This window comes from Leptonotus elevatus, chromosome 20 (genome assembly GCF_054856555.1).
Source record: "Leptonotus elevatus isolate MCC_2025b chromosome 20, RoL_Lele_1.0, whole genome shotgun sequence".
Classification (NCBI taxonomy): domain Eukaryota; kingdom Metazoa; phylum Chordata; class Actinopteri; order Syngnathiformes; family Syngnathidae; genus Leptonotus; species Leptonotus elevatus.
This window is the reverse complement of record NC_141258.1, coordinates 5,445,881-5,470,690: the sequence shown is the minus strand read 5'-3', so window position 1 is coordinate 5,470,690 and position 24,810 is coordinate 5,445,881. Positions and strand designations below refer to the sequence as shown.

Sequence of the window (24,810 nt, the reverse complement as noted above, 5' to 3'; positions counted from 1 at the left end):
AACTCAGTATTTGTTTTTTTATTCATCTAATGATTAGTCTTGATATCTTGATTTGTTGAAAGTAAAATATTACGAAATATTTTGTATTTGTTTGGTTTAGTTTATTGAACATGCAAGACAAAATATAAAATAAAAGTGAAAGAAAATAACAGACGAAAATGAAAATAATTATCAGCAAAACTGAATTCATATGTTTAAAGGGAGTAGGAAATATATAATACATTATATAATAAAGAAAAAAACTTTTTGAAATGAACATTTACATTTACACACACTAACGAAATCTTTCAATAAAGGGTTGAGTCTTTTATTATATTATTCTCTCAATTCAGAAAGAAAACACAAAACTTCTCAGCTGTGTTTAATCACGCTCCTCATTGACCGGAAGGGTTTACATTATGAGGAACTGATGAGCACAAACATTTTGACGCCGTTTGATGCGGATGCGAACCTCATGCCAGGCAGCAGAACATTTGTGCTTTTATTGTGGCTCATTGAAACGAGCAAAAAAGTTTTATTCGGTTGCATAGCGTCGTTTTCAACGATGGATCCAGCCAGAATCGAGGGGACGCTGTGGAATGTTTTGGTGAGCTGCCGCAATGGATTCTCATGTGTTTATTTGAATTTGGAATTACCCGTAGCATCGGTTGAAAGAATGAAAGCTTTTTATTGGTGACGTAAGGTTGTTATGTCTTATTACTCCCAACACAAACGCCTGACACCCAGAGCGAGAAAATAAACAAACATAAAACAATTTTAGTAGTTGACTTTTAGAATTTAGCGACATAAAGTGAGGGTATCATAAATGAAACACAATTTATCACTATAAATGTAGACGCACGTATATATTTTACCTTAACGTCACTTTATTTCATCTTTATAACGCTGTTTAATGTTTAACTTCCGTGTAACATCAAGTCAGACGTTTTCCTCTTTTCGCATCTCTTCCAAATTCAACTTCCGCCACAACAGAAAGTGCCAAAATAAAATGATCTCGACTCGTAGTAACGTATCTAATAAAACGCTTGCTGTTGTCATTTACAATTGCTTCCTTGGCTAAATCTTTACTTTGATGTGCTGACTGTATCTTCGTTTTAAAGACACCTTTCGCCTCTCTTTGTTTTTGTTGTGAGTTGACGTCCGTGCTCGCGCGTGTGCGTGTGTCATTAGTGCGTCACGCTGGTTGGCGCAGGTGCTGACCCGTCATCCCTGCAGGTCTGCGCACTCATTTCATTGTGCGTTGAAAAACGAATGGTTCTCTTTTTTTTCCCCACGTTCTTTTTCCGTTTTGGCGTACATGTCACATCATCGCTCTTTGTTCCCGGATTTAACCGCAAATGTCCAATGTGTGCGGCAAAAACTTGTCTGTTGAAAAATACGGGACCGTTTCCTCAAGGCTCAAGGTGAGATCTTTTGAGAGAAGCAATGATGTCATAATGACGTCACTGCAAGATTAAAGCACTGGCAAAAACGCTCATTTGGAGTACTGCTTACTCACAGGTTTTGTGGCTCTGAGATTAAACAGATCAAATATAGTTTTTATATTTCAAACTTTTTTTTACATAACAAATACAAAATGGCTTTGTTTACAGATTGTCATTTGGAAATGATCAAATGAGTCGTCAACCCTGTTAAGATTAACTCCTCCCCAACGCACAAAGTTGAGCTGTATCACTTCCTTTTCAAAACAAAATAACTTGTAAGTCATTCATGTTTGTAGGTAATGCAATATGAATTTGAAGTAATCATTTTTGGGGTTATGTTTAGGCTTCAAACTATTAATATAGGCAATTGCAAAGATTTTTTTGGGGTGACGTCAACTATAGTAACGTAACACAACTCCCTCGTTTGTGGCTAAAGGACCTTACAGTTGCCGATGCTCTTCAGTTGCTTTATTGCCACAAACGGTAACAAAATCGACATTCCGGCCACGGCTCACACACAGCAATACTGACTGCCTCACTTAAGGCAACCTTCAAGCTTACATACTGCAGCACTCCTACCCTTAAGACAAAGCAAATAAAGAGCAACTTTTAACTTAACACAGCTGCAATCTTATACAGCTACTTACGAGCATGCTGGGAATTGCGTGACTTATCCATCGCTACAATCACGCTAAGTTTTGCAAATCGTTCACAGACGCTCGTCATTAAAGCGAACATTAAAGCGTTCGATCTGCGCACACCTGAGCACATGGACATAATCTCAAAGGAATTAAAAGTGTTTAGTCTTAGGCACAAGTTGTGAGTTCTCTCGCTTTATTTATTAAAGTGCTGGCGCATTTCATACACAATGTGCATCACATTTAAAAGCGTTTAGAAGCAAAAAGACTTAAGACATGATTGTGATATTTGTGTGCCTGATCGATGTGACTTACTTGTTCCTGTGGGAAAGAAAAAGTATAAATGAAATAAGGTCATTAATTAGCTTGTTCTCTGTTCCTTATTTGTCAGTACTATTTCGCCGGAGCTGTGAACAGATTCCTCAGGGCAGAACCTTCTGATATCATCAGCAATGATCCACTTCAAGAATCCGCCGCTGAAAGCGATTCCGGCGGCGATGCGCGCCACTGCAAGGATCCGTCTGACAAGGCGGTGCGTCACCTGACCGCGTCGCCACCTGCCTGGGACGGTGACGGAAAACAAAACGCTGCCGTCAAAGAACCGGAGCAATTGAATGACTCTGCGGAAGAATCTGTGGCAACGTTGTGCAGTGCCGCCCATTTGAATCTAACAGAGAAGACGACAGCGAGCGTAGAAAATTCAAGCAGGCCGAAGATGCAAGACGCGAGCTCCGATAGAGCAGGAAAACTTCGCACTGAAGATCAGCTCGAGGTCGGAACGCGGCCCGAGGGATGTGAGGATAACTCGTCTGCAGCCAATGCCAATGGGCGATCCGGTGCGATGGCGGGTGAACTTTCAAAGCAAGTGGCAAAAGTGGAGGAGGAGCTTCTCAGAGTGGATAAGAATGACGGCTGCAAGGAAGTGGCCTCTGCGCTGCCGGTAAAGACGCCCTTGAGTGTATGCGATGTCGCGCAACAGCCACGCACTCCAACGAGTGAGGAGCCACTTCCTGTGCACAACAATGAGGCTTTTCCAGATGGGAAGAAAACACAAGGGTTCCTGGAAGCTGAGGTTTCGGAGCATTTACAAGAAGAGGCGCAAAGCAAAGAGCAGGAGATCCTCGACAATAGCGGCGCTGCCAAACACGAGATCGTCCTTGCCGAAGAAACGACGGCCACCTGCGCAAGTGCAAAGATGGGAGCCAAACGGCCAGGACGGGAATCGGACGACCTTGAGCAGGGGATTGAGGTGGTTGAATTTGAGCAAGCGCTGTGGTTGGGCAATGCGGCGGGAGATCACAACGAGGCCAGAAGAGAAACCAAAGAGTGGATTTTGGTGGCTGCTGACGTGGAAGGCGACCTCGCAGGACCGCCAACGGGCAAAGAAGAGATGAAGCCGAATGATACAGAAGAAGAGCGAGAGCGCGAAACCGATGAAGTGGCGGAGAAGGTCAACGAGATGTCAAAAGGCGCGGGAACCCCTTTGGATCTCATGGCAGCTCGTAAAACGGAGGGAACGGCGCTCGGCTCAGTCAGTCGGCATCAAGATGCGACTCCTGAGACTTCATTAGAAGACGACCTTGACTCCAAGCAAAACAAGATGGCAAATGAGTCTTTAGAAAAGCAGTACGACACGGAAAGCTTCATAGAAATATCCACGCTGGAATTGGGCTTCTCGGACGAGTCCTTTGAGGAAGCCCAGGCGGCGGCGAAAGCGTCGGAAATCCTAAAGACGGATTCCGAGTTGCGTGGAAGTGGCTCGGAGGCGTCGCTGCAGGAACTGTCGAAGTATTCTGGCGAACCTCTCAAGACGAAGACTCAATCAGTGGACAAGGTGGAGAACCCCGAGTCGGAAGCTGAGGTGCGATTCCTTTTCTTTGGTTAATCATTAATCAATCGTGCTCTGATGCCCTTTGACACTCTTTTCTGATTAGGCACTATATTAGGGATAAATCGATTATTGGCCGGGCCAATAATTTGGCCTTTTTACAAATTTGAAGCCGGTATCTCCCCCGAGCTGTGAATGCTTGTGAACGTAACGAATTTAGGGTTTTCCTCAGGATTTGTAAGACGTTCGCAGAAAGTTTTTACTCGTCATCGCAGAATACATTTTGAAACATTTGACGTTTTTCACTGTCTGCGCAGATCTTTTGAAAACTTTTACGAAAACCCCAAATGAGTTGCATTTCAATGAGATACTTTTCATTTATGGATTCATTTACGCGTACATTTTCACTGATACATTTTTTTTCTTTTAAAAAATCAATTAAATTATGTGAAATTTTGGGAAACAAAGCTGTCAATTCTTTATATATTTTTTTTAATTAAAAGAAAAGGGTTTTAATGTTGACGCTAATATTTTCCCTTTTACTGCAAATGAATATCGGCTCAAAATATCTGTTGGTATCGGCCTTGAAAAAAACATTGGTCTGTCACTACACTATAAATAAACTTGACCTTAGGCTACTTACACCTCCCTTAAAAATAGAACCATAACTAAGACTCAAAATTCCTATTTCGTTGCAGGTGAGCAGCTTTGTGTTGAACTTTGCCCCTCAGAAGTCAAGAATCGCTGTGAAAAACCCTCGTGCGAGGCCACCAAAAGATCGCCACTCGCTCCTCCTAAGGCCCTCAGTGGAGCCTGTTTGCGCTCCAACCCCGCTCGCACCCAAAATCCCTGTAGGGGTTCATATGTTGGGAGGCTTGGGATTTGGATTCAAACTGCCTGGTAGGCTTCTTGCAATCGAGAAACACAGCAAAGTGGTTACATTTATTAAAATTGGTCAATAATATCACTTTGTTGGTGTTTTAAGGGCTTGGTTCAGGGTTTCCCGTTGTAAAAAAGTTACCAAAGATGGTAAGTGATAGTCATTCTCAGTATTGGGGGGGGGGGGGCATTGTTGTTGGTTTAAATGTTTGATATGTATTTGTTTAAAAGCAACAGGAAGCACAGCTCAAACCGGTGCCAAAGGTCGAGGAGACCAAAGAAGCTGAGGCGTCTCAAAAACCAAAATGGATGCCACCAAGACAAACGGGGTGAAGTATTTTGATTTTATTGCAGGCTTAAAAGCAGCGCATATATTAAAATGTCATATTTGTTTTTAGATTTGGAAATCCATTCATATCAGAGCTCAAGACCAAATTGAAGAAAGCCACCAAAAACTGAGATGAACTCTGTTTGTTTGTTTTTTCTTTATGAATAGCAAGATATTATTATGAAACATTGTTTGTGTGAAGTTGAATATAATTGTTACATTTTGTTGAAATTTTGTAATAAACTTAAGTCTAAAACAACTTTTTTTCCAGGCCTTTTCTCAACTGAAGCACGATTGTCTTGTGACATCATAAATGTCTTGCAAAGTCCAAAATATACAATTGTTACAACTTTTATAATGCAACTTATTCGCGTTTAACATAAATACATCTGTGTCTTAATTATTGCAACTTTTTGAGCATATATTCTGTATATATAAGTTCTTCCTCGAGGCTGTTGATAACCTCAAAGCGATGTAACGGAACGCTAAGGAAATGCTACGATTGTCCGATTCCCTCACTATTCCTTTCCCGCAACGATCTTAATGTTTCATCCTTTTGAGTAACAGGCCAATATTATTCTGGGTTAGAAGGTCCCCACTGTAACACACAAAAAAAAAATGTTGTTGCCATGGTGATTGTAGTGAATGCTGATGTCATAAAGAGACCAAAGAGTTGAAAGACACTATAGCAGGTGGGTTGGTTCAGCATGTGCTAGCAAAGTCTTCCAAGATCCATCTCATTAACAGCTGAGTTTTTGTCGGTGAGTACCCCCCAAAAAAAATTCTGTCTTGAAAGCATACTATTGTTTAGTTTATTATTCAGTTTGTTTATCTCAATGTATTTGAAGTCTTTAAAATGCGCCTAAGTCTGAATTTCAAAAGTAATGAAATTGAATTCACATGAATATAGTTTAAATATGGCGAGCTGTGGATTAGCCCAAATGAGTCTGTTTAAATTTCATGAAAATGTTTTAACGTATAATAAGCACGTGGCCTACTCTTCACATTGCCAGCAATTTAATGTAACCTGTTATGTTAGTCAATGGCATTTAAAATTCAGGATATTTCCTTTTTTTTGTTACTATTATTTTTTTATAGCCTATAATTTTTATTCTAATCCGGACATAACCTGGAATGGTAATGCCTCCTACTCTCTGTGACAAAGGCGCTGGCGGCCATCTTGCGTTGCACTCACAAACTAATCGAATACATTTTTTTCTCCGCAATGTTTCCATTATTTTCTGTCCCCGCTGCGAAAATACCGTGTGTGGCGTACAGTCCCATAGTGTCCCTGCCAACTTCCTGTATTTCTAATCTTTGTATAATACTTGGGTTACAGGTCAAAGGCAAATAAATCTGAATATCTGGTTTGACACTTTACAGCATTTCTTGAAAATATTTAGGACCCAAACCATTCACTGATCTATAGACCAATAGCAGAATTTTGAAATCGAATCTACAGCTGACTGGGAGCCGCTTGCAGCAAATACAATGCAAACATCAGGGCCCCCAAAATGTAACCCTGTGGAACACCATGCAACAGGGGCTATGCAGCACATTAAGACAAGACGTTGCGTTCTGACTATTTATCACAGCAGGCTTCTTCATTCAACATCTGTGCCGTCCAATGGATCAAGATGAGTTCTCAGATGAGCTGGTCATCGATTGCCAACCGGACATGATGGGCGACACGCCCAACCTCTCGTCATCCCCCAATTTTTCTTGGCTCCGTGACCCGCCGGAAGAAAGCATCTACACGGAGCTTCGGACTGTAGAAGGCGAGGTGGACGGCTCGGGTGTCTGGTTCCCCCTTGGGAAGACGTTGGAGGTTCCAACTGCAACGATGACAATGACTCCCGCTTTGGAGCCACCATGCTGTCCTGGTTTGATGCTTCCGTATAGCCAAGGCCTGGTGAGATCAAATATTGATATATTGATAGCTCTGAGGAAAGAGAAAGAAATGAATTGTTGGCTCTGCTCTTCTTCCCCAGTCTTTCCCCTATGAATGGTCTGCAAGTTCTTTTGATTCGCAACTGGTAAGACGCGCACTAACTTGTCAACGTTTGCTTGTTGGGTCACTTCTCACATCATCACTAACGGAAGTTATCATTTGAAATGACTGAAACGTTTAGCCTAACCGATCCCTAGAGGTTGCATTGTGAACTGCATGAGAGGAAATAAAAAAACTTTTTTTTTTGACTCCAGGAGGAAGAGCCAGCAATGACGCAACCCGTGGATGTGGACTTGAGTACAATTGGACATGTGTAAGTGAAAAGAGGCACATATATGGTGCCACTTCCGGCATCATTTCATTATTGTATTAGCCATTTATTAACTCATTCACTGCCATTGACGGCTATAGATGTCAAAAATTAATTTGAACTATTTCTAGGTTTTTTTTTTCACTTTTGTTAACAAGAGTTTGAAAACCTAGAATTTTTTTTTATTGTACAATTAGAACGGATATAAAATTTATGATTAATCGTGAGTTAACTATTGAAGTCATGCGATTATTATTATTTATTTTTATTGTTTATTAGGAGCATCGGGCGATGACATTTTTTTTATTGTAAATAATCACATGACTTAAATAATAAAAATAAAAAAAAGTGAAACTATTAGAAATTGTCCAAATGAATTGTTATTGTTGACGTCTATAGCCATCAATGGCAGTGAATGAGTTAACCTATATTTTTAAGGGGTCTCCTCTCAAAATAAGAACAGAAATATTTCCTGCCCCATCATCAAATTCCCGATCACTGAGCTTACTTTTTGAATTTTTGTTAAAAATGTATACACTGTAATCCAAGTAATTGCCTATAATAAGAGTTAAATATTGTTGACAAGGATGCCAAATGGTTTATTTCAAACTCAACTTACATCTTTGGAATACTAATACCAAGCCATTTCCATACATGTCATTTATCTTTTCAAACGGGTTCATTTCCTTATCGAATTAAAGTTTGTAGTCATTCCATTGAAGAAATCTGCAAGTTAATACAGCGTCACCAACTACAGACCATGATTTAGGCGCCATCTTGTGGTATTTTAGAGCATTAAAGACTACAAAGAAAAAGAATGTCAGTGAGTAAAGGAGGACAGGTTAAAAAAAAAACACGTCACGATACTGTTTATTCATTTTGAAGTGAACGATCTGCATTTCATTCTGATCTCATTCTATTTTTTAAATGTGCTGTTCCCGTAGGAAAGGGGACCGTGAAGAGCAAGGGGATGAAAATAAAAGTGGAACGTACGTCAAGAAGCCACTAAACGCCTTCATGCTGTTCCGCCAGGAGCAGAGGCCCAAGGTTGTCGCTCTGCTCAACATTCGAAACAGCGCTGATGTCAACAAAGTGGTCGGACAGATGGTGAGCGTGCCACGCAACGCTCCTAAAAATCATATTGAAATATAACATTGTGCTAATACAATATTGCATCACTGCAGTGGAAGTCACTATCAAAAAAAGAGCAGAGGAAATACTATGAGCTCGCAGACTCTGCGAAACTTCTCCACACCCAGCAACATCCTGATTGGTCCTGCACTGACAACTATGTAAGTCTTACATGCTGACACTCGAACCGTTTCTGTCAAAAACATACATACATACATGGGGAGAGGTTACGTGAACCCAGTTGGAAACTTGGGACAACAATGACATTATCAAAACGGGTTTATTTATTTTAGCACAGTTAACTCGTTCACTGCCATTGACGGCTATAGACGTCAAAAATGTATTTGATCTGTTTATAGTTTAAAAAAATTTCCCCACATTTGTTAACAAAAGTATAAAAACCTAGAATTGTTTTTGTATTAGAACAGATATAAAAATTTTGATTAATTGTGAGTTAACTAGTGAAGTCATGCGATTAATTACGTTTAAAAATTGTAATTGCCCAACGCCCCTAATTTTTAATAACCTTTTCTTTAAAAAAAAAAATGTATTAAAAAAAAAAACTAGTAGGCGACTAGTAGGGTTGCATACAACATTGAGAAAAGTTTTGGGTTTGACTTCCCCTTTAAGTACAGACTGAACACTTGACAGCTCTGCTGAAAACTGATGGAAATGTTTGTGTGTGTTTTTCAGGGTAAAAAGCGGAAGAGGCAAAGGGTCAAAGTTAAGGACAACGGTAGAAAAATCTCATCAATTTATTTTGTCCAGTTCAGCATTTTTGTCTCTAGACACGGATGATATTGGTTAGCCCACTCTATGGAGTCTTTAATTGTTTGTTAGCAATAAGCTACACAGATTTATCTAATGGAAAGCTATGTAGGTGTTTGAAATAAAACAAGTCATTCTCTTTAATATTTGTATTTGACTGAAATTGACTTAAAAGTTCCCTCTGGCTCGCATTGCAAACGTGTGACCAAACCCCAAAAATGCAAGCCTGGGGGCACTTTGGTGAAGAGCTGGGGAATAAATCAATATCATTATTAACCGGGATGGACAAAATGTTAAAAAAACAAAAAAAAAACACTGCATAATAATTGAATCCTCATTTCTGCTTTTTCTTTCTATTTTGTTTATCACCTGTAGAGGACTCTTGCGAGGCCGCGAGCTCAGACATCTCAAGATGCAAAATGCATTCAATAAAGCAAGAAAGTCAACACACATCGGCCAAGACCCAAAAGCAGCTGCGAATGATGCTGGAGTTTATGCTTTAACTTTCTTGTTTCTTCAAGATTCAATAAAAAACATTTGGAGTAACACATTTGGTTGTTGTTTTGGAAAGTAGTTCCGGACGTGATAAATCTACCTGGTTTGCATATATATTGTTCCCAGAATGCATTGTGTGGCGCAATTAATGAAGTTATAAGGATGTTAATCCTTGTCATGTGTATTTAAATTACCAGTAATTGAATTTTTGTCATATTTAACACAGTTTTGTCGTCTATGATTTTATTTGCAATTTCTTTTTAAACAAACCAACTTTGGATTGCTTTTGAAATTACGAATTTGTATGTTTTGATTGTGGCTGGCTGATTAATTGGTCCGACATTACTTAAAACTAAATAAATAAATACTTGCCGGATTAAACCCCTGTACGGGCCTAATCCGGCTTGCGAGATGATTTTGTGAAGTAAATTTTGTTCGGGCCGTATGTTTGACAATACTACACTGTCACTGACACATGTCTGTCTCAGTTGTCCGAAGCATTTCAGAGGGTTGGGGGGCCCATGGGTGGGGGTGCGAGTGTTGGAACGCGGCCATCAGTGGCCGCAAACGACGCTGATTTGTGGAACCCGGAAGTCGGAAGTCCGTGGCAGCTACCCCATTAGGCAGATTCTCAAACAATGGGTTAATTGTATTTTTATTAATTTATTTTTGCACTAAACGTGTTTAATATGAATAAAATACATTACATTTATTTTCATTTATTTAATAATTCATGTACATGTATTATATTTTTAATTTTTATTTTTACTGCAAAATAATACATTAAAAAAAAGATAATGCGTGTATTTGTAAGCGCCTTTCAAGGCACTCGAGTTTATTTTAATTGACCTTTTTTTATTTGAAGTTAATTAAAACGAATATATGTAAATGTTACATTTGGATTCGCTTTTACTAACTTTTATTTGATCAATTAAATAACTTGTTATTGATGTATTGCATAAAATAAATACATAAATATTTAACGTTTTACTTTTCATGTGTTCAGTCGTTTTTAAATGTATTAGGTAACTTTGCTCCACCCCATGCATCTTCTCCACCAAGGCAGATGGGGGCGGTGTAGGCAGACTCTGTACATTCACGAAGAAGATACTCGCTGCTGTGATTGGTTGGAATGTTTATAATCATTTAAAACTCGAGCGGCATCGACTATTTCGTGATATGTGGTTTAGAACCCCGAAAGTAATTTCTGCTTGTTTTGGCTTTTGTGGATGCTGTCGACGGTTACGAATACATGGTTTTGATATTTGACAAGTCACCGTGACGGTGATCAACTTAAAGGCGTAAGTTGTTTCGGGTAGGTTATTAGTTTTTGTCAACTGACATTCCAAAGCTTCTGTTTTTAACGATGAGAATTTGTATGTTTTGAGTGATATACAGCAGGTGCACTTAAAAAATAATATCATGAAAAAGCGAACGATTGTCACTCATTTCAGAAGTCCACTAGTTATATTTTTGCCGAGATCGGTAACTCTTATGCTAGCGTTATTTAGCCGTGAATTGCTCTGATTGGTCAATCACCAGGCCGAGTCATGCATTGGGAGTTGTTCCTGCCTCGCTTCACCCCCTTCTGTGTCTTTTCAAGTTTTCATTTTGTTTAGCTGTTACCGGCATTACCAGCCTTACCCTGTCAACTGGGTTATCAGGAAGTAGCGCACACTTTGCCTCGTTTCAAGTGGAGCAATCGTGTCAATAAACAGGTGATTAAAAACGGCTCGTTTGCAACACCCGAATTCTTTCTCAATTTACGGCAAAATAACGCAAGAAAATATTTTTTTAAAAGCCTGAAATATTTAATTCGGTCAAAGTCATCTATATAATAGTGGGTTTCACATCTGAAATATGTGTAACAAATAAATACTTTAGTTAATGATAGTCTTACTTTGTTGTTGTTTATAATTGTATTATATAAAGTTAAATATATTTGCATTTGTATCATTACCAAAACAAAGCGGACTTTGGATTTTTTTCTGTCATCTATACATTGTGGATCAATTTTGTGACTCTAAGCTATTTCCATCATAGATATGACAATAGCTGGTTGATAATGCAAATTTTGATGAATTTAAGATAATCTATCAAACTTGTACTTTTCATCCATAGGTTGCAGATACGTGAAGAGAAGAAGCAGCTGCCATTTGATCAGTCCTGTCAGGGCAACTCAATCTAGTGAAGTCTTTCACAATAGCAAGAAGTTCACTATGGCTGATTTGGCAGGGTGTTCTTCATCTCATGTGGAAAATCCAGAAGTGGAGGAAATGAGAGAAAACATCCCTCCAGGAGCAACAACACCTTCGAAAAGACAGTATTTGTGTGAGGAATACTTCCCAGATATCAGTCTCCTTGATAGCACGTGTAGTCTCGACATGCATCAGACTATGGATGAGTTATCTCTACGTAAAAATATGCCAACAACGCCTCTGACCGCAAGTACATTGGGCAGAACGCCCGATTGGATGCGGGAAATCATAAACAACAACTCTAAATTGTCTTCCATTCGGAGACCAATGGTCAAAGCAAAGGGCAGTCAACCTCGCAACTTGGATGCAGACGCTTCTATAGTTTTATTGCGTGATGAGTGCTTGCCGGACATTACTAATTGCTCACTTGACTCCACAATGCAGCGGAGTATAAACTTTACTATAAACATATCTCCTTCTGACATGCAATTACTTAACAGTGCACAGAAGGCGCCCATTGAGTCTGATTTAGAACGTGCTTTTACTTTTGATGAATCCACCAGCCAAACTTGCAATCCTTCCCCTTTAACTGCATCCCAAAGAAGCCTCCCTCAAAATAAAGAACAGCATATGCCAACATCCAATGAAGGTCCCACCTTGGGGAGTGGCCCTACAGAACAGGATGACCCGCCATCTGGAAACCCAACCGATTGTAAAACCAGTGTGACAAGTGACAGCAGCACAATTACCAGGTCGACAGAAAGTAGCCTAAATGATGGCCACCACAATACCTTTGACGCAAATTCGCTCTCTCTGTCCAATGCCGCGTCAGAAAGCAATTCTAGTGGCAGTCACCACAACACCTTTGATGCAAATCCTCACACTCTGTCCCATGTATTGTCAGAAAGCAATTCCAGCGGCAGTCACCGCAATACCTTCGATGCGAAACCTCCGTCTCGGGCCAATGGAACATTAACTTTATCAGACAGCTGTTCCAGCGACCGTCATCACAATACCTTCGATGCAAATCCTCCCTCTCAGTCCAATGGCGCGTTATCGATGTCAGAACATGGCTGTAATGACAGTCACCGCAACGCCTTGGATACTAAACCGCCCTGTCAGTCCAATGGACAAACACAGACATCGGAAAGCAGTTCCAGTGACTGTCACCACAACACCTTTGATGCCAAACCTCCGCCTCGGGCCGATGGAACTTTATTCGACGGCAGTTCTAGTGACTGTCACCGCGACACTTTTGACGCTAAACTTCCCTCTCAGTCCAGTGGAGAAGTTACATCACAAAGCAGGCTGAGCAACGGTCACCACGATACCTTCGATGCAAATCCCCCGTCTCGGTCCAATAGTGCTTTATCCATGTCAGAAAGCTGCTCGAATGACAGTCACCACAACACCTTTGATGTTCAACCGGCGCCCAAGTCCGACGGAAGCACATCGGAAAGTGACCGTCACCGCAATACCTTCGACGCGAATCCGCCCCCTCAGTCCAATAGCACTCTATCAATGCCAGAACATGGCTCCGATGACAGTCACCGCAACGCCTTGGACACGAAACCTCCCTGCCAGTCCAATGGAAAAACAAAGACACCCCAAAGCAGCTCCACTGACAGTCACCACAATACATTCGATGCAAATCCGCTCTCTCAGTCCAAAATGACTTCGCTCGCGCCAGAAGGGGGCTCTAATGACAGTCTCCGTGGTACCTTTGATGCTCAACCTCCTCAATCCAGCAGCAAAATAACCTCGCCCGAAAGAACCTCGAATGACGGTCACTGCAACACCTTTGATACAAACCCCCCCCCAAAGAACAATGGCACAGTAACCACGCCAGAAAGCCACTCAAGCGACGGCACATTTGATGCCAAACCTCCTCAGTCCAGTGGGGAAAAAGCCACATCAGAGAGCCAGTCGAGGGACCGTCACCAAAACAGCTTTGACGCTACGCCAAAGCCCAACAGAACAATGAGCATGTCCGAAAACCACCCGAGTGACGCTCGCCACAGCACATTTGATGCCAAGGCCGATGGCGCCAAAAATATGCCAGAAAGCTGTTGTAGCGACAGTCACCCAAACACCGTGGACTCGAAACCTCCCTCCCACCCCGGCGGCACAGACCCCAATGCTGATGCCGATGCCCGCGAGACCAACCTCGGTGAAGCATCAGCATCCGTAGCGAGCCATTGTGAGGCGACGGATCACTCGCAATCGCTGACACATGACCGAAGCTTGTGTCCAGACGACAACAGCAAAGCTTTTAATTTAGACGACACCCTCGAATTAAGGCGCGGAAATTTTGCCACCTCGACGCCGTTGACTACCGCTAATTGTAAAATGGCCTTCTCCAGCCCCAGGACAGACGAAAGCAAACTGCTGGCGTTGCAGCAAAATCTTGACCTTGACACTGCCAGTAAGCCAGAGGGTCGGGCAACGTCCGACGCTGCGGCGGACGTCTGTGGTCCGAAGGTTTTATTTCAATCTCAACCACCTGCTAAATCGCTGCTGCCTTCCTTGAAAGCTCCGTCGCTGTCGCTGATGGTCAAGCAGTCAACGTTGCCTCCGGGGCGAGGTCTCACCTTGGTGAAACGAAGTTTGATTCCTCACACACTTAAAGAGGTAAGTAAAAGCAGCTGAAAATAAAAAACGGTGGGAGTACCATAAGTCACAGACGGTATGTGCACGTCATAAGTTTCAAAATCAACACATTTCTGCTAGCGTCTGATGTCGCTAATACTACGTCTTTGCAAATTTGAAGAATCCTATTCAAGAATGCCTTCCTTTTTTTTTTTTTTGTCCTTTTTAAAGAGTTCAGCAGTATCCAACTTGTACAACCTCCGACCAACAACCATAGGTAAGTAGACTAAATTCTCATCACTTGTGCTACTGGTAGTTTTTTTTATTTTTTTTTTATTACAACCTCACCTTCGCATGTGACACCAGCATCGAGGCCAAACACGCACCAGCCAAAGCCTGGAGTGGAGAAGCCACAGCTCGGTGGAAGACTATCAAGCATCCCCAGAGGGCCCCCACTTCTCAAGCCGCCATTGAGAAGCAGCACGCTGGCTTCAAGTGCTGATAAGAAATGTAATTAAGATGATGTTGTGTTGCACACACACACACACTCACACACACACATAGACACAATTTAATAAGTAGTTATAGAGTTTGAATGGGATCGCCCGTCTTCGTTTTCGTGGAGATCTCCATCATTAGTACTAGCTTTGCATTAGCAAGTATAGCATGAGCAAAGATGAAACTACTAGCGTAACATTAGCGAACGTAGAATTTGCGTGGACGAATTCTACGAGCCGAGCATTAGTGAGCTCAGCATTAGCGAGGATGAAGATACAAGCTAACTCTCATGCAACAAATAAAAGAGGCTTTGCAAGCGTGAATGCTGGCCGCCACTCCCGCTTAGCATTAGCACTAGCTTTGCATTAGCAAGTATAGCATTAGCAAAGCTGAAACTACTAGCGTAACATTAGCGAACGTAGAATTTGCGTGGACTAATTCTACGAGCCGAGCATTAGTGAGCTTAGCATTAGCGAGGCTGAAGATGCTAGCGTAGCATTAGCGATCTTAGCATTAGAGAGGACGGCGCTACAGCAAGCTAGTACACATGACGCAGATGGCTTTAATCCTGGTGCTTAAAGGAAGTTATTTAAATTTGAGTCATGTCCGTGGCCAGTGTCGTCTTCGACAACTCAATATTTTTGAATGAGATAAGTGAACTGATAGTTCAATAAAAGCTTGTTTCTGTTAACCTTATTTAGAATGAATGGCATTTCAAATTTAATTTTTTTTATTTATTTTCCTCCTTTAGCCTCTAATGCTGCAGTCAACATTCCCCAAACCAGGAAGCGTGACTTAAGCAGAGATGCGCAATTAGTAGTGAAGAAGACAAAGATTGGTAAAAAAAAATTATAATAATTCAATTTCCGTGCAGTATTTTAGACGGCTATGATAATGACCGCGCGGCTGCTGTTTGTGCTGTTTCAGATGTCCCCACATCATCCAGCAACATTGTTATACCAGGGCCTTCCACGCATGCAATAAGTGCCATGAGAAGCTCGAGGCCGGCGCCACCAAGGCACACGCCGATGGCTAAAACCGCAAAAGACGGTGGGTTGGATTTGATCAAACTGGCCAAAATGTGCACCTTCCCGCTATCTCACAAGTTCATTGACCTTGAAATTAATTTGATGACCCCGTCCCCTTCATGTCATTTTCTTCAGATGCTGCAGTGTCCTCAGCAGCCTGTGATGCCGTCACCAGACCCAAAAGTCTAAAACCACCTGTGAAGAGTCAGAGAAATCCGTTGCCCAAGGCTTCAGGTAGGTTAAAAAGGTGGCACAAGTATAGTTGGGGTCAGAAACTTTTCATGAAAATAAATAAACCACAAATCTACACAATTGAGGGTTGACTTAATGAAGTTCTGCTTAAAATGGAATCTGTTGATGAAGTTTACTGGACATTATCCAACTGTTTTGCAAGCCGAAGCGCAGTATAAAGTCAAGATTGTCATTTGATTTATGCTGATTCTTTTGTTACAGGTTGTGTTAAATGTATTATGCTGGAACGGCAGCTTCAAATGCAAACGGAAGAACTCCAGAGACTGAAAGAAGGTATGACTGAATCTTTGTAGAAAACCCTGCTTCATTTAAAAATAAATAAAATGTTATAATACCCTGTTTTGTTTACAGAGCTGCAGAAGCACAAGAATGAAAAGGATATGTGAAACTGCAGCAAAATCCATTTATTGTTACCATTGTGGCACTGTAAATTTTCTTGTATTTTTAAAATTCTACAGTAATAAAACTTGTGCGTTACTTGCTGAGGTCAGTTTTTTTCTGAACATCGGTGTGTTTTATTGCAGATACCCCACTAGTATTGCTTTCAGCATTCACACTTAGATTTAGTTGTTATGGAGCCATTTTGGAGCGACTCTCTGACAACATGACAACAAATAAGTATGACCCGAAATAACATATTTACGCAAGTAAAGTAAGGTTTTGCTTAAATCGTTTATAAAAAGTGTGGTTTCTGCTGGAGAATACTGTTTTACTTTCGCCGATAGAGGGCACTGCCGCCCTTGTTTGAATAAAAGTGTCAGCCTGCTCAAAGCGCCTCACTTCCGCCCGTCACTTCCTTTCCCGGCGCGAGTGACCAACACTGAACGTCGCACGTTTTCTCCGTGTCAACGTAAACAGCAAAACTGGATTTTATAAACTCTCAAGCAAGACAGAAGCAACGCAGATCACACTTTACAAGGACGTAGGTGAGTTTCGGTTAGAAATGTGTTCGCCACTGGTTGACTCTTGTTCGCTTTCGTCCTTGTAAGGCCCGAGTGCTAGCGGAAGATTATCTTAGCGTTAGCTCCGCGACACGTTAGCTACTTTTAGTCAACTTCAGAACACATTGACATACGCTTTGTCAAATTAGGAATTACCCCGTGAGTTGTAGAGCTACCATTGTCATTTTCTGATGTATTATTATTCAACTAGAAAATGAAAGTCAAGCAAAAGTATCAAATTGGATTGGATCATTGTAAAATATTGTCAACAATGTCACGTTAACACATTAAATTTAAACGATATGGTTTACCCTTCTTTGATTACACTTTTAAAATGGCACAATTGGCTCACCTGGCATAGATTACAGCAATGGTTTTTTTCTGAAGTTCAAAGTAGACATTTTCCGGCAGACCTCGATAACGCATCATGTAGCTGTTCTCGTCTTTAAGGCAAAGAGAGAACTGCACTAGACACGACTGGCTGCATGCTTGATAAGGCACTGCTTAAATTGTTTTATTGTATGATTACAATAATCTGTATTACCACTTTTTTTTTCTTTTTTTTTTTGCAGATTGAGCCCTTTCTTCAACAATGTCTCGTTTCTTTGCCACCGGGTCTGACAGCGAGTCAGAGGAGTCCTCATCAGCAGATGAGATCACCCCCAAAGCACCCGGGGCCACGCTCAAGCAGTCAGTGCAGTCATTGCATCACTCCAGCGTTCCACTTAGATTTGAACCAGTCTCACACTGCATGTTTGACTCCACAGGTCGCTACTGGTCAGTGATGATGAGGAGGACACCAAAAGAATTGTGCGCAGTGCCAAAGACAAAAGGTTGGCCGGTTTTGATTAAGATAAACACGGAATTTGGTTCCCTTAGCAACATGCATTAACCATGTTGCTTGAATGTCTTCCTGCGTCGATAGGTTTGAGGAGTTGACCAATCTCACTAAGACTATCCGCAATGCCATGAAGATCCGCGACATGGCCAAGTGTCTGGAGGAGTTTGAGCAGTTATGTCGAGCTTTCCTCAAAAGCAAGAATATAGTAGACAAAGAGGGAGTTCCATCTTTCTACATCCGTCTTTTGGCTGACCTGGAGGACTACCTGAATCAGGTCAGGGGTTTAATTTTCTCCTCCTTGAAATTCTGTAATGCTTGAATCACCATTGAATTTTCATGGTTTGAAATGTGCTTGAAGTCAATACAGACAATATATCTGGCTGAATTTCTACTCTTACTGTTGTTGTGAATAATATATATATATTTATATATATATATATTTTAATGTTTTGAAATTGATTATGTTTCAGCTTTGGGAGGACAAAGAGGGCAAGAAGAAGATGAACAAGAACAACGCGAAAGCTCTCAGTACACTGCGACAGAAGATCCGCAAGTACAATCGGGATTACGAGACGGAAATCACGTCTTACAAGGAGGTGAGAAACTGGCATAATGCCACACATTCACTTTTAAAATGATGATCTTGGGGCATAAGCGCGGCTGTGTCCATCACTCAACTTTGTACCTTTTTAAGCGAACAGCATTAGCTGTGATTGTCGTGTGTCTCGCTGGTGGAGAACATTAACCTCTCAATGTTCTTGTCATAGAATCCTCAAGAGTCTGCAGATGAAGAGGACGACAAAGGCGCAGATGATTCAGGTAAGCCACAAAAAAAATTCTTACTCTCTTACTAGTTTGCATTAAGGTATCACCGTTGATGTTAAGAAAGTCTTATGAGAAGACGACGATTAATAGTACTTTACTTTTGATTAATATTGCCTTTTTTTTTTTGCTTTTTTTCCGTCAGCTTCATCCTCTGACAGTGATGGGGATGATGATGGTGTGTCAGCTAAAGCCTTCTTGAAAAAAAAGCCTGAGGCCGTGCCAGAAGCTAGCAAGTTCCTCAAGCCTGCCAAAGGATCCGGGGTAAGGAGTTGGAAAATAACTGTCACTGTTAATAACTAAACTAAAGCTTGGAGGAGTCGAAGCTAACAGTTCAGACTCTATTGGACCTTTTGGAAGTGGTTTGTATGATTGACATGTTGTAGTTATACAGGTGGTTTGTCCCTTTTGACAGGACGACTCATCCTCTAGTGACGAAGACGATGATGATGAAGACTGGGGCTCTGACACCGTGGACAGCGGCAGCGATAGCTCTGATGACGGAGAGGGGAAGAGTGCGTCTCTCGCCATGGTCTTCCTCAAGAAGTGAGTTGCCGCCAGTTCACGATTCATTCCGTCCCCACATCATTGGATAGTAGTACTTGAGTGTTTCAAATGTGATGGCATGAGTCAGGCGTTCCCTCTTAAACCGTGGCCGTAACACATTCAGGGCTCACGGGCCCGACAAGGGCAGCGAAAAGATGAAGAAGAAGAAGATAAGGAAGAAAGAGAAGCTGGAGGAAGAGGCTGAGGAAGAGGGCGGCGAGGAGGTTGAGGGAGGCTGGGAGAAGGTGAAGGGAGGCGTCCCTCTCGTCAAGGTAAGGGCGACTTGTATACAGACGTTGTCAACGAAACAACCTTTACATTTATCTTCAATTGAAACCATCAGGAGAAGCCCAAGATGTTTGCCAAGGGTACTGAGATCAACACAACCGTGGTGGTGAAGAAGCTCCATGAGATCCTGCAAGCCAGAGGCAAAAAGAGCACCGACCGGTATTCATTTAGTGCACACTCAACATCTTGAAGTAACAAATTAGAATTGTACACATCATCTCCATCAATCAAGATCTCAAATATTATTTCCCTGGTTGATCTAATTTACGAATGAATATGGCTCACAGCTGACACCGGGTCGCTCAACATGCAAGACTGGCTTACGGTTAAAAAGTTAACAGCCAGCTGCTAACTACAGAACTAAAGTCACATATACAAAGCACTTCTATGTGTCGGTGAATTGTTGTTCAAAGGGGAAGTCAACCCCAAAATATTCTTTGCAATAATACATTCTATGCATTATATATTCAATTTATTAGATGAAATAATCAGAGTCCTCTGTTCTAAAATTTTTTGACATGTGTCACCAAATCCACATTTGTACTGTCTAAGAATGAGCAGATTTTACGTTATTAAATACAACGTTCGGTACACCTGTGCGATCTAATGAGATGTATATTTAAAAAAAATAAAATAAAAAAATCAGATTAACCCAGGAATGAGAGTTTGAATTGTATGTTGAATAATAAATGCAAACTCCTCTCTGCCAGGACGGGCCAGATTGAACTGCTCCACGCCCTCGCTGGCATCTCTGCAGAGCATAACCTGGGTGAGGGCGTCCTGGTGAAAATTAAATTCAACATCGTTGCTTCGCTGTATGATTACAACCCCAATATGGCAACTTTCATGAAGGTAAGAAACTCTTTTATGCAGATAAGACGCTCTAGATTCGATTGATGTCTCTTGACGTGCTTTTTTTTTTTTTTTTTTTTTTTTTTTTTTTGGTCACATCAGCCGGAAATGTGGAAGAAGTGTCTGGACTGCATAGATGAGCTGCTGGACGTCCTGTACAACAATGACATATTCATTGGGGATAACATTGCAGAGGACAGCGAGAACTTGAACGTCTCAGATCAGGTTTATTCTCTCTCCCATCCTTAACTGTTTGCCTAGTTTGCACACATTACAGCAATCATTTTCTTTTCCTCTCGCGTGTGTTCAGCCTTTCAGGGTTCGTGGCTGCATGTTAACTTTGGTGGAGAGGATGGATGAAGAGTTCACGAAGATCATGCAGAACACCGATCCGCATTCGCAAGGTAAGCGCACACTTTTGAGATCATGTAAACATGAGTCAGGATTAGGCAATTGTAATGGTGCAATTTCTCTCCGTAGAATATGTGGATAATCTCAAAGACGAAGGGCACGTGTGCGGCATCATGGACCGCCTGCTCACGTACTTGGAGAACAAAGGCACCACGGAGGAGATTTGCCGCATCTACCTGCGCAGGATCATGCACACCTACTACAAGTTTGATTACAAGGCTCACCGGCGCAGCCTTGGCATCCAGGCAGAAACAAAGGTGAGGAAAGTCGCATGTTAATTTCTGGCACAGGAAATTCAGCTTTTTTCAGGGTTCACCAGAACAGTCAGGTGTCAGACGAGCTCAACAATAAAAAAAAAAAAATGCTTACACGTCCACGTGTGGCGTAGTCCCAACAGGACCAGGAGGAGAGCGAAGGCGAGGACAGCGCCATCATCATGGACCGCCTGTGCAAGTTCATCTACGCCAAGGACCGCACCGACCGCATCCGTACGTGCGCCATCCTCTGCCACATCTACCACCACGCGCTGCACTCGCGCTGGTACCAGGCCCGCGACCTGATGCTCATGAGCCACCTGCAGGACAACATCCAGCACGCCGACCCACCCGTTCAGGTGCGCACGCCAGCGCCTCGGGCCAAACCACTGTCGTGCTGACTTGATTGACATTAACCCCAAAAAATTCTTGACAATATGTTCTATGCAGTCCTAATAGTTTGAATATAGTATTCTGGTTAATATTGTGTTAGTGGAATTTGAGTTAAGCAGCGAAATCCGGCAGTTTTAATCCATCTCAGGGGGCGGCCATTTTGCCACTTGCTGTCGACTGAAGATGACATCACAGTTGCTCAGGGCAATGACCAATCACAGCTCACCTGTTTTCTGAAGCCGAGCTGTGATTGGTTGTTACGCGAGACCTGAGCAACATCAATGTCATCTTCAGTTGACCGCAAGTTGCAAAATGGCCGCCCCGAAATGGATGAAAATGGCTGGATTTTGCTTCATAACTCATATTCCATAAATGTAATATTAACTGTTGACTTCCACTTAAAACATTTGCTTTCCTTTCCTAGATCTTGTACAACAGAACCATGGTCCAGCTGGGAATCTGTGCCTTCCGCCAAGGCATGATCAAAGACGCCCACAACGCCTTGCTGGACATCCAATCCTCGGGCCGTGCCAAGGAGCTTCTGGGTCAGGGTTTACTCATGAGGAACATGCAGGAGAGGAACGCCGAGCAGGAGAAGATCGAGAAGAGAAGACAAGTCGGTCATCACAGTGCACGCGCGTTTGCAGCCATTTGAGTCAAACTAAGCAGCTGCGCGTCCGTCACAGGTGCCCTTCCACATGCACATCAACCTCGAGCTGCTGGAGTGCGTGTACTTGGTGTCGGCCATGTTGCTGGAAATCCCTTACATGGCCGCCCACGAGTTTGACGCCCGTCGCCGCATGATCAGCAAGCAGTTCCACCATCAGCTGCGAGTGGGAGAGAGGCAGCCATTACTCGGTACGTAAAGAATTGGAATGTCATCGTTAGTCCAATATCTTCACGTTCTAATTTTGCTTCCTTTCCAGGCCCTCCAGAGAGCATGCGCGAGCACGTGGTGGCGGCCAGCAAGGCCATGAAGATGGGCGACTGGCGCACCTGCCACTCCTTCATCATCAACGAGAAAATGAACAGCAAAGTTTGGGACCTGTTCCCCGAAACGCAGCGAGTGCGCGAGATGCTCGTCAGGTTGGCCTCCTTTTAATATCCCGTCCTGTGCCGTTAAGAAATGGGCGTGTTGGTCAGCCACTGATGCGTTGGTTTGTGTAGGAAAATCCAAGAGGAGTCGTTGAGGACGTACCTGTTCACATACAGCAGCGTGTACGACTCCATCAGGTCAGCTTCTTGACTAATATAAATTGAGTTTTTTTTCATGTTATAGTAATAAGATGGAAATATATATATTTTTTTAAATATCTTGGAAATGTATACTTGTATCATTATTTGAAACATAAATGCACCATTATGTATGTCCGTTTTATATGATATATTAATGAGTAATTTTTTTTAAATTTTTAATTTCACTATCAATATAACAAAATTTAAACAGCCACAAAATTTGACAATCAATTTATCTGAGAGGAAACAATGGGGATTGAGCAAGTAACCGATCCCCCATAAAAGTGGTTTCAATTGCCTTTATTAATGTGATAATTTGATTTCTAAAAAGAAATAAACTGCAACTGCGCATGTTGCGTGCATTATGGAGAGAAAACTCGCTTTAATGCAAGCAAACCAAACTTAGTGGGAATCAATTTCAGCTAATTGCTTTCAAGGTGAGGGGAAAAAATAAGGATTAAGATAGAAAAAAGATAACTGGGACAAATAGAATGTGCTTTTTTTTCTTTCTTTTTTTTTCTTAATCTATTGCTCAGGTATCAGATCAGAACTCACTATTGAGACACGGGACTCAAGTGCAAAAAAAAGTTGATTGGAGCGTCACTCATTTCAGCAAAACTTCCTTGATACCAATTTCTACTTTACAATTCGCCAGGGCTTTGGCGCCATCTTGTGGTGTCTTAGTTACAGAAAACATACAAAAATGCAAAAAATTAAATAAAAAGTCAGTAACCGGGAATTAAAAGTATATACTTATATGATAATAAAATATAAAAGACTTCTTTGTACATTTCTGATGCTCAACTTTCTGCAACCCACCCACCTGTTGATTCAGATCTTTGTTTTTTGTTTTTTTTTCTAGCATGGCGACACTCTCTGACATGTTTGAATTGGAGATACCCACCGTTCACAGCATCATCAGCAAAATGATCATCAACGAGGAGCTCATGGTGACGTTGCATGGCTCCTGCTAGTGAAAATGTTCCTTTAAATTTTAATGCATTTATTTAAAAAAATTTTTTTTTATATATATATATATATTTATATTAATGTCACCATCCACCGACCGACAGGCCTCTCTGGACCAGCCCACGCAGACGGTGGTGATGCATCGCACGGAGCCCACCTCCCTGCAGAACATGGCCCTGCAGCTGGCCGAGAAACTGGGCAGCTTGGTGGAGAACAACGAGCGCGTCTTCGACCTCAAGCAGGGCGTCTACGGCGGATACTTCAACAGAGGTAAAAGATCTGGCTGCTTGATTTTGGAACGTTCACGTGACATTTGAAATACTCTTTAAAAAATAAAAAAAATACATAAATAAATAAAAAGGGGGGGGAGAAAAAAAACGCTTTTCACACATTTCCATGGGGAAAAATATTCCATTGCTAATTGGTTGCCCCTTCCATAACAGATCAGAAAGGCGGATATCAACAGAAACAGTCATACCAGAGAGGTACGTAGAGCGCATTGTTTTCATTTTTTTTTGATTTGTTCATGATTAATTGTTGACTATGTGCCCCTTACACAGACGGAGGGAAGGGCGGTTACCAGTCCAAACAGGGGGGCTACCAACGAGGTTACAGGAATCAGAACCAAGGCAACTATTGATTTTGGAAAGGTCACATTCCGTTTTGATGTTAAGCACCACCTGGCTGGAAGCTCTTTTGGCTGATCCTAAATCAGTTCATTTTGAACAAGCAGTATGTTTGAATTGAACTTGCTTTGTGTGATCAGTTATGATAATAAACATTCTTCAATAGTGCTTAGTGACTCTTGCTACCTTTTTACTTTTTTTTTTTTTAACACATCACACCACCGAACAAAAAGTGCAATTAACTGAAATTAGATCATTTCCGGCAGCACACATGATGATTTTTCGTGACAGTCGGTCACAGTGTTTGGAAATGA

The 24,810-nt window shown here is 41.8% G+C and overlaps 4 protein-coding genes across 9 annotated transcripts; all 4 read left to right on the top strand.

Moving 5' to 3' along the window:
* Nucleotides 1-417: 417 nt before the first annotated feature.
* Nucleotides 418-5,356, top strand: LOC147156582 (uncharacterized). Of its 2 annotated transcripts, none has more exons than XM_086064172.1 (6): nucleotides 418-586; nucleotides 2,454-3,923; nucleotides 4,589-4,790; nucleotides 4,876-4,919; nucleotides 5,007-5,098; nucleotides 5,168-5,356. In XM_086064172.1, the coding sequence occupies exons 1-6, from the start codon at nucleotides 455-457 to the stop codon at nucleotides 5,226-5,228; spliced, it is 2,001 nt and encodes a 666-aa protein (XP_085920298.1). In that variant the 5' UTR covers nucleotides 418-454; the 3' UTR covers nucleotides 5,229-5,356. The 2 variants fall into 2 exon arrangements, with proteins under 2 accessions (XP_085920298.1, XP_085920297.1); XM_086064171.1 differs by having other exon boundaries at nucleotides 5,001-5,098.
* A 385-nt stretch (nucleotides 5,357-5,741) lies between these two features.
* LOC147156581 (lymphoid enhancer-binding factor 1-like) lies at nucleotides 5,742-9,807 on the top strand. 2 transcript variants are annotated; one of them, XM_086064188.1, is made up of 8 exons: nucleotides 5,742-5,858; nucleotides 6,693-7,009; nucleotides 7,089-7,133; nucleotides 7,303-7,361; nucleotides 8,303-8,465; nucleotides 8,543-8,650; nucleotides 9,183-9,225; nucleotides 9,633-9,807. In XM_086064188.1, the coding sequence occupies exons 2-8, from the start codon at nucleotides 6,725-6,727 to the stop codon at nucleotides 9,758-9,760; spliced, it is 831 nt and encodes a 276-aa protein (XP_085920314.1). In that variant the 5' UTR covers nucleotides 5,742-5,858; nucleotides 6,693-6,724; the 3' UTR covers nucleotides 9,761-9,807. The 2 variants fall into 2 exon arrangements, with proteins under 2 accessions (XP_085920314.1, XP_085920315.1); XM_086064189.1 differs by having other exon boundaries at nucleotides 5,761-5,858; nucleotides 6,696-7,009.
* Nucleotides 9,808-10,909: 1,102 nt separating this feature from the next.
* LOC147156580 (uncharacterized) lies at nucleotides 10,910-16,794 on the top strand. Of its 4 annotated transcripts, none has more exons than XM_086064167.1 (10): nucleotides 10,916-11,053; nucleotides 11,372-11,470; nucleotides 11,874-14,581; nucleotides 14,771-14,816; nucleotides 14,906-15,049; nucleotides 15,789-15,875; nucleotides 15,965-16,087; nucleotides 16,201-16,299; nucleotides 16,519-16,590; nucleotides 16,669-16,794. In XM_086064167.1, the coding sequence occupies exons 3-10, from the start codon at nucleotides 11,972-11,974 to the stop codon at nucleotides 16,701-16,703; spliced, it is 3,216 nt and encodes a 1,071-aa protein (XP_085920293.1). In that variant the 5' UTR covers nucleotides 10,916-11,053; nucleotides 11,372-11,470; nucleotides 11,874-11,971; the 3' UTR covers nucleotides 16,704-16,794. The 4 variants fall into 4 exon arrangements, with proteins under 4 accessions (XP_085920291.1, XP_085920293.1, XP_085920292.1 ...); XM_086064166.1 differs by having other exon boundaries at nucleotides 10,916-11,067; XM_086064165.1 differs by lacking the exon at nucleotides 11,372-11,470 and having other exon boundaries at nucleotides 10,910-11,053.
* Nucleotides 16,795-17,096: 302 nt separating this feature from the next.
* eif3c (eukaryotic translation initiation factor 3, subunit C) lies at nucleotides 17,097-24,664 on the top strand. The gene is made up of 23 exons (XM_086064170.1): nucleotides 17,097-17,243; nucleotides 17,831-17,948; nucleotides 18,026-18,091; nucleotides 18,184-18,373; nucleotides 18,570-18,695; nucleotides 18,867-18,918; nucleotides 19,067-19,185; nucleotides 19,337-19,467; nucleotides 19,592-19,739; nucleotides 19,811-19,914; nucleotides 20,466-20,607; nucleotides 20,710-20,832; nucleotides 20,918-21,011; nucleotides 21,088-21,275; nucleotides 21,407-21,631; nucleotides 22,090-22,281; nucleotides 22,352-22,523; nucleotides 22,592-22,751; nucleotides 22,833-22,898; nucleotides 23,764-23,851; nucleotides 23,975-24,140; nucleotides 24,314-24,355; nucleotides 24,431-24,664. The coding sequence occupies exons 2-23, from the start codon at nucleotides 17,851-17,853 to the stop codon at nucleotides 24,508-24,510; spliced, it is 2,772 nt and encodes a 923-aa protein (XP_085920296.1). The 5' UTR covers nucleotides 17,097-17,243; nucleotides 17,831-17,850; the 3' UTR covers nucleotides 24,511-24,664.
* The last annotated feature ends 146 nt before the right edge of the window (nucleotides 24,665-24,810 follow it).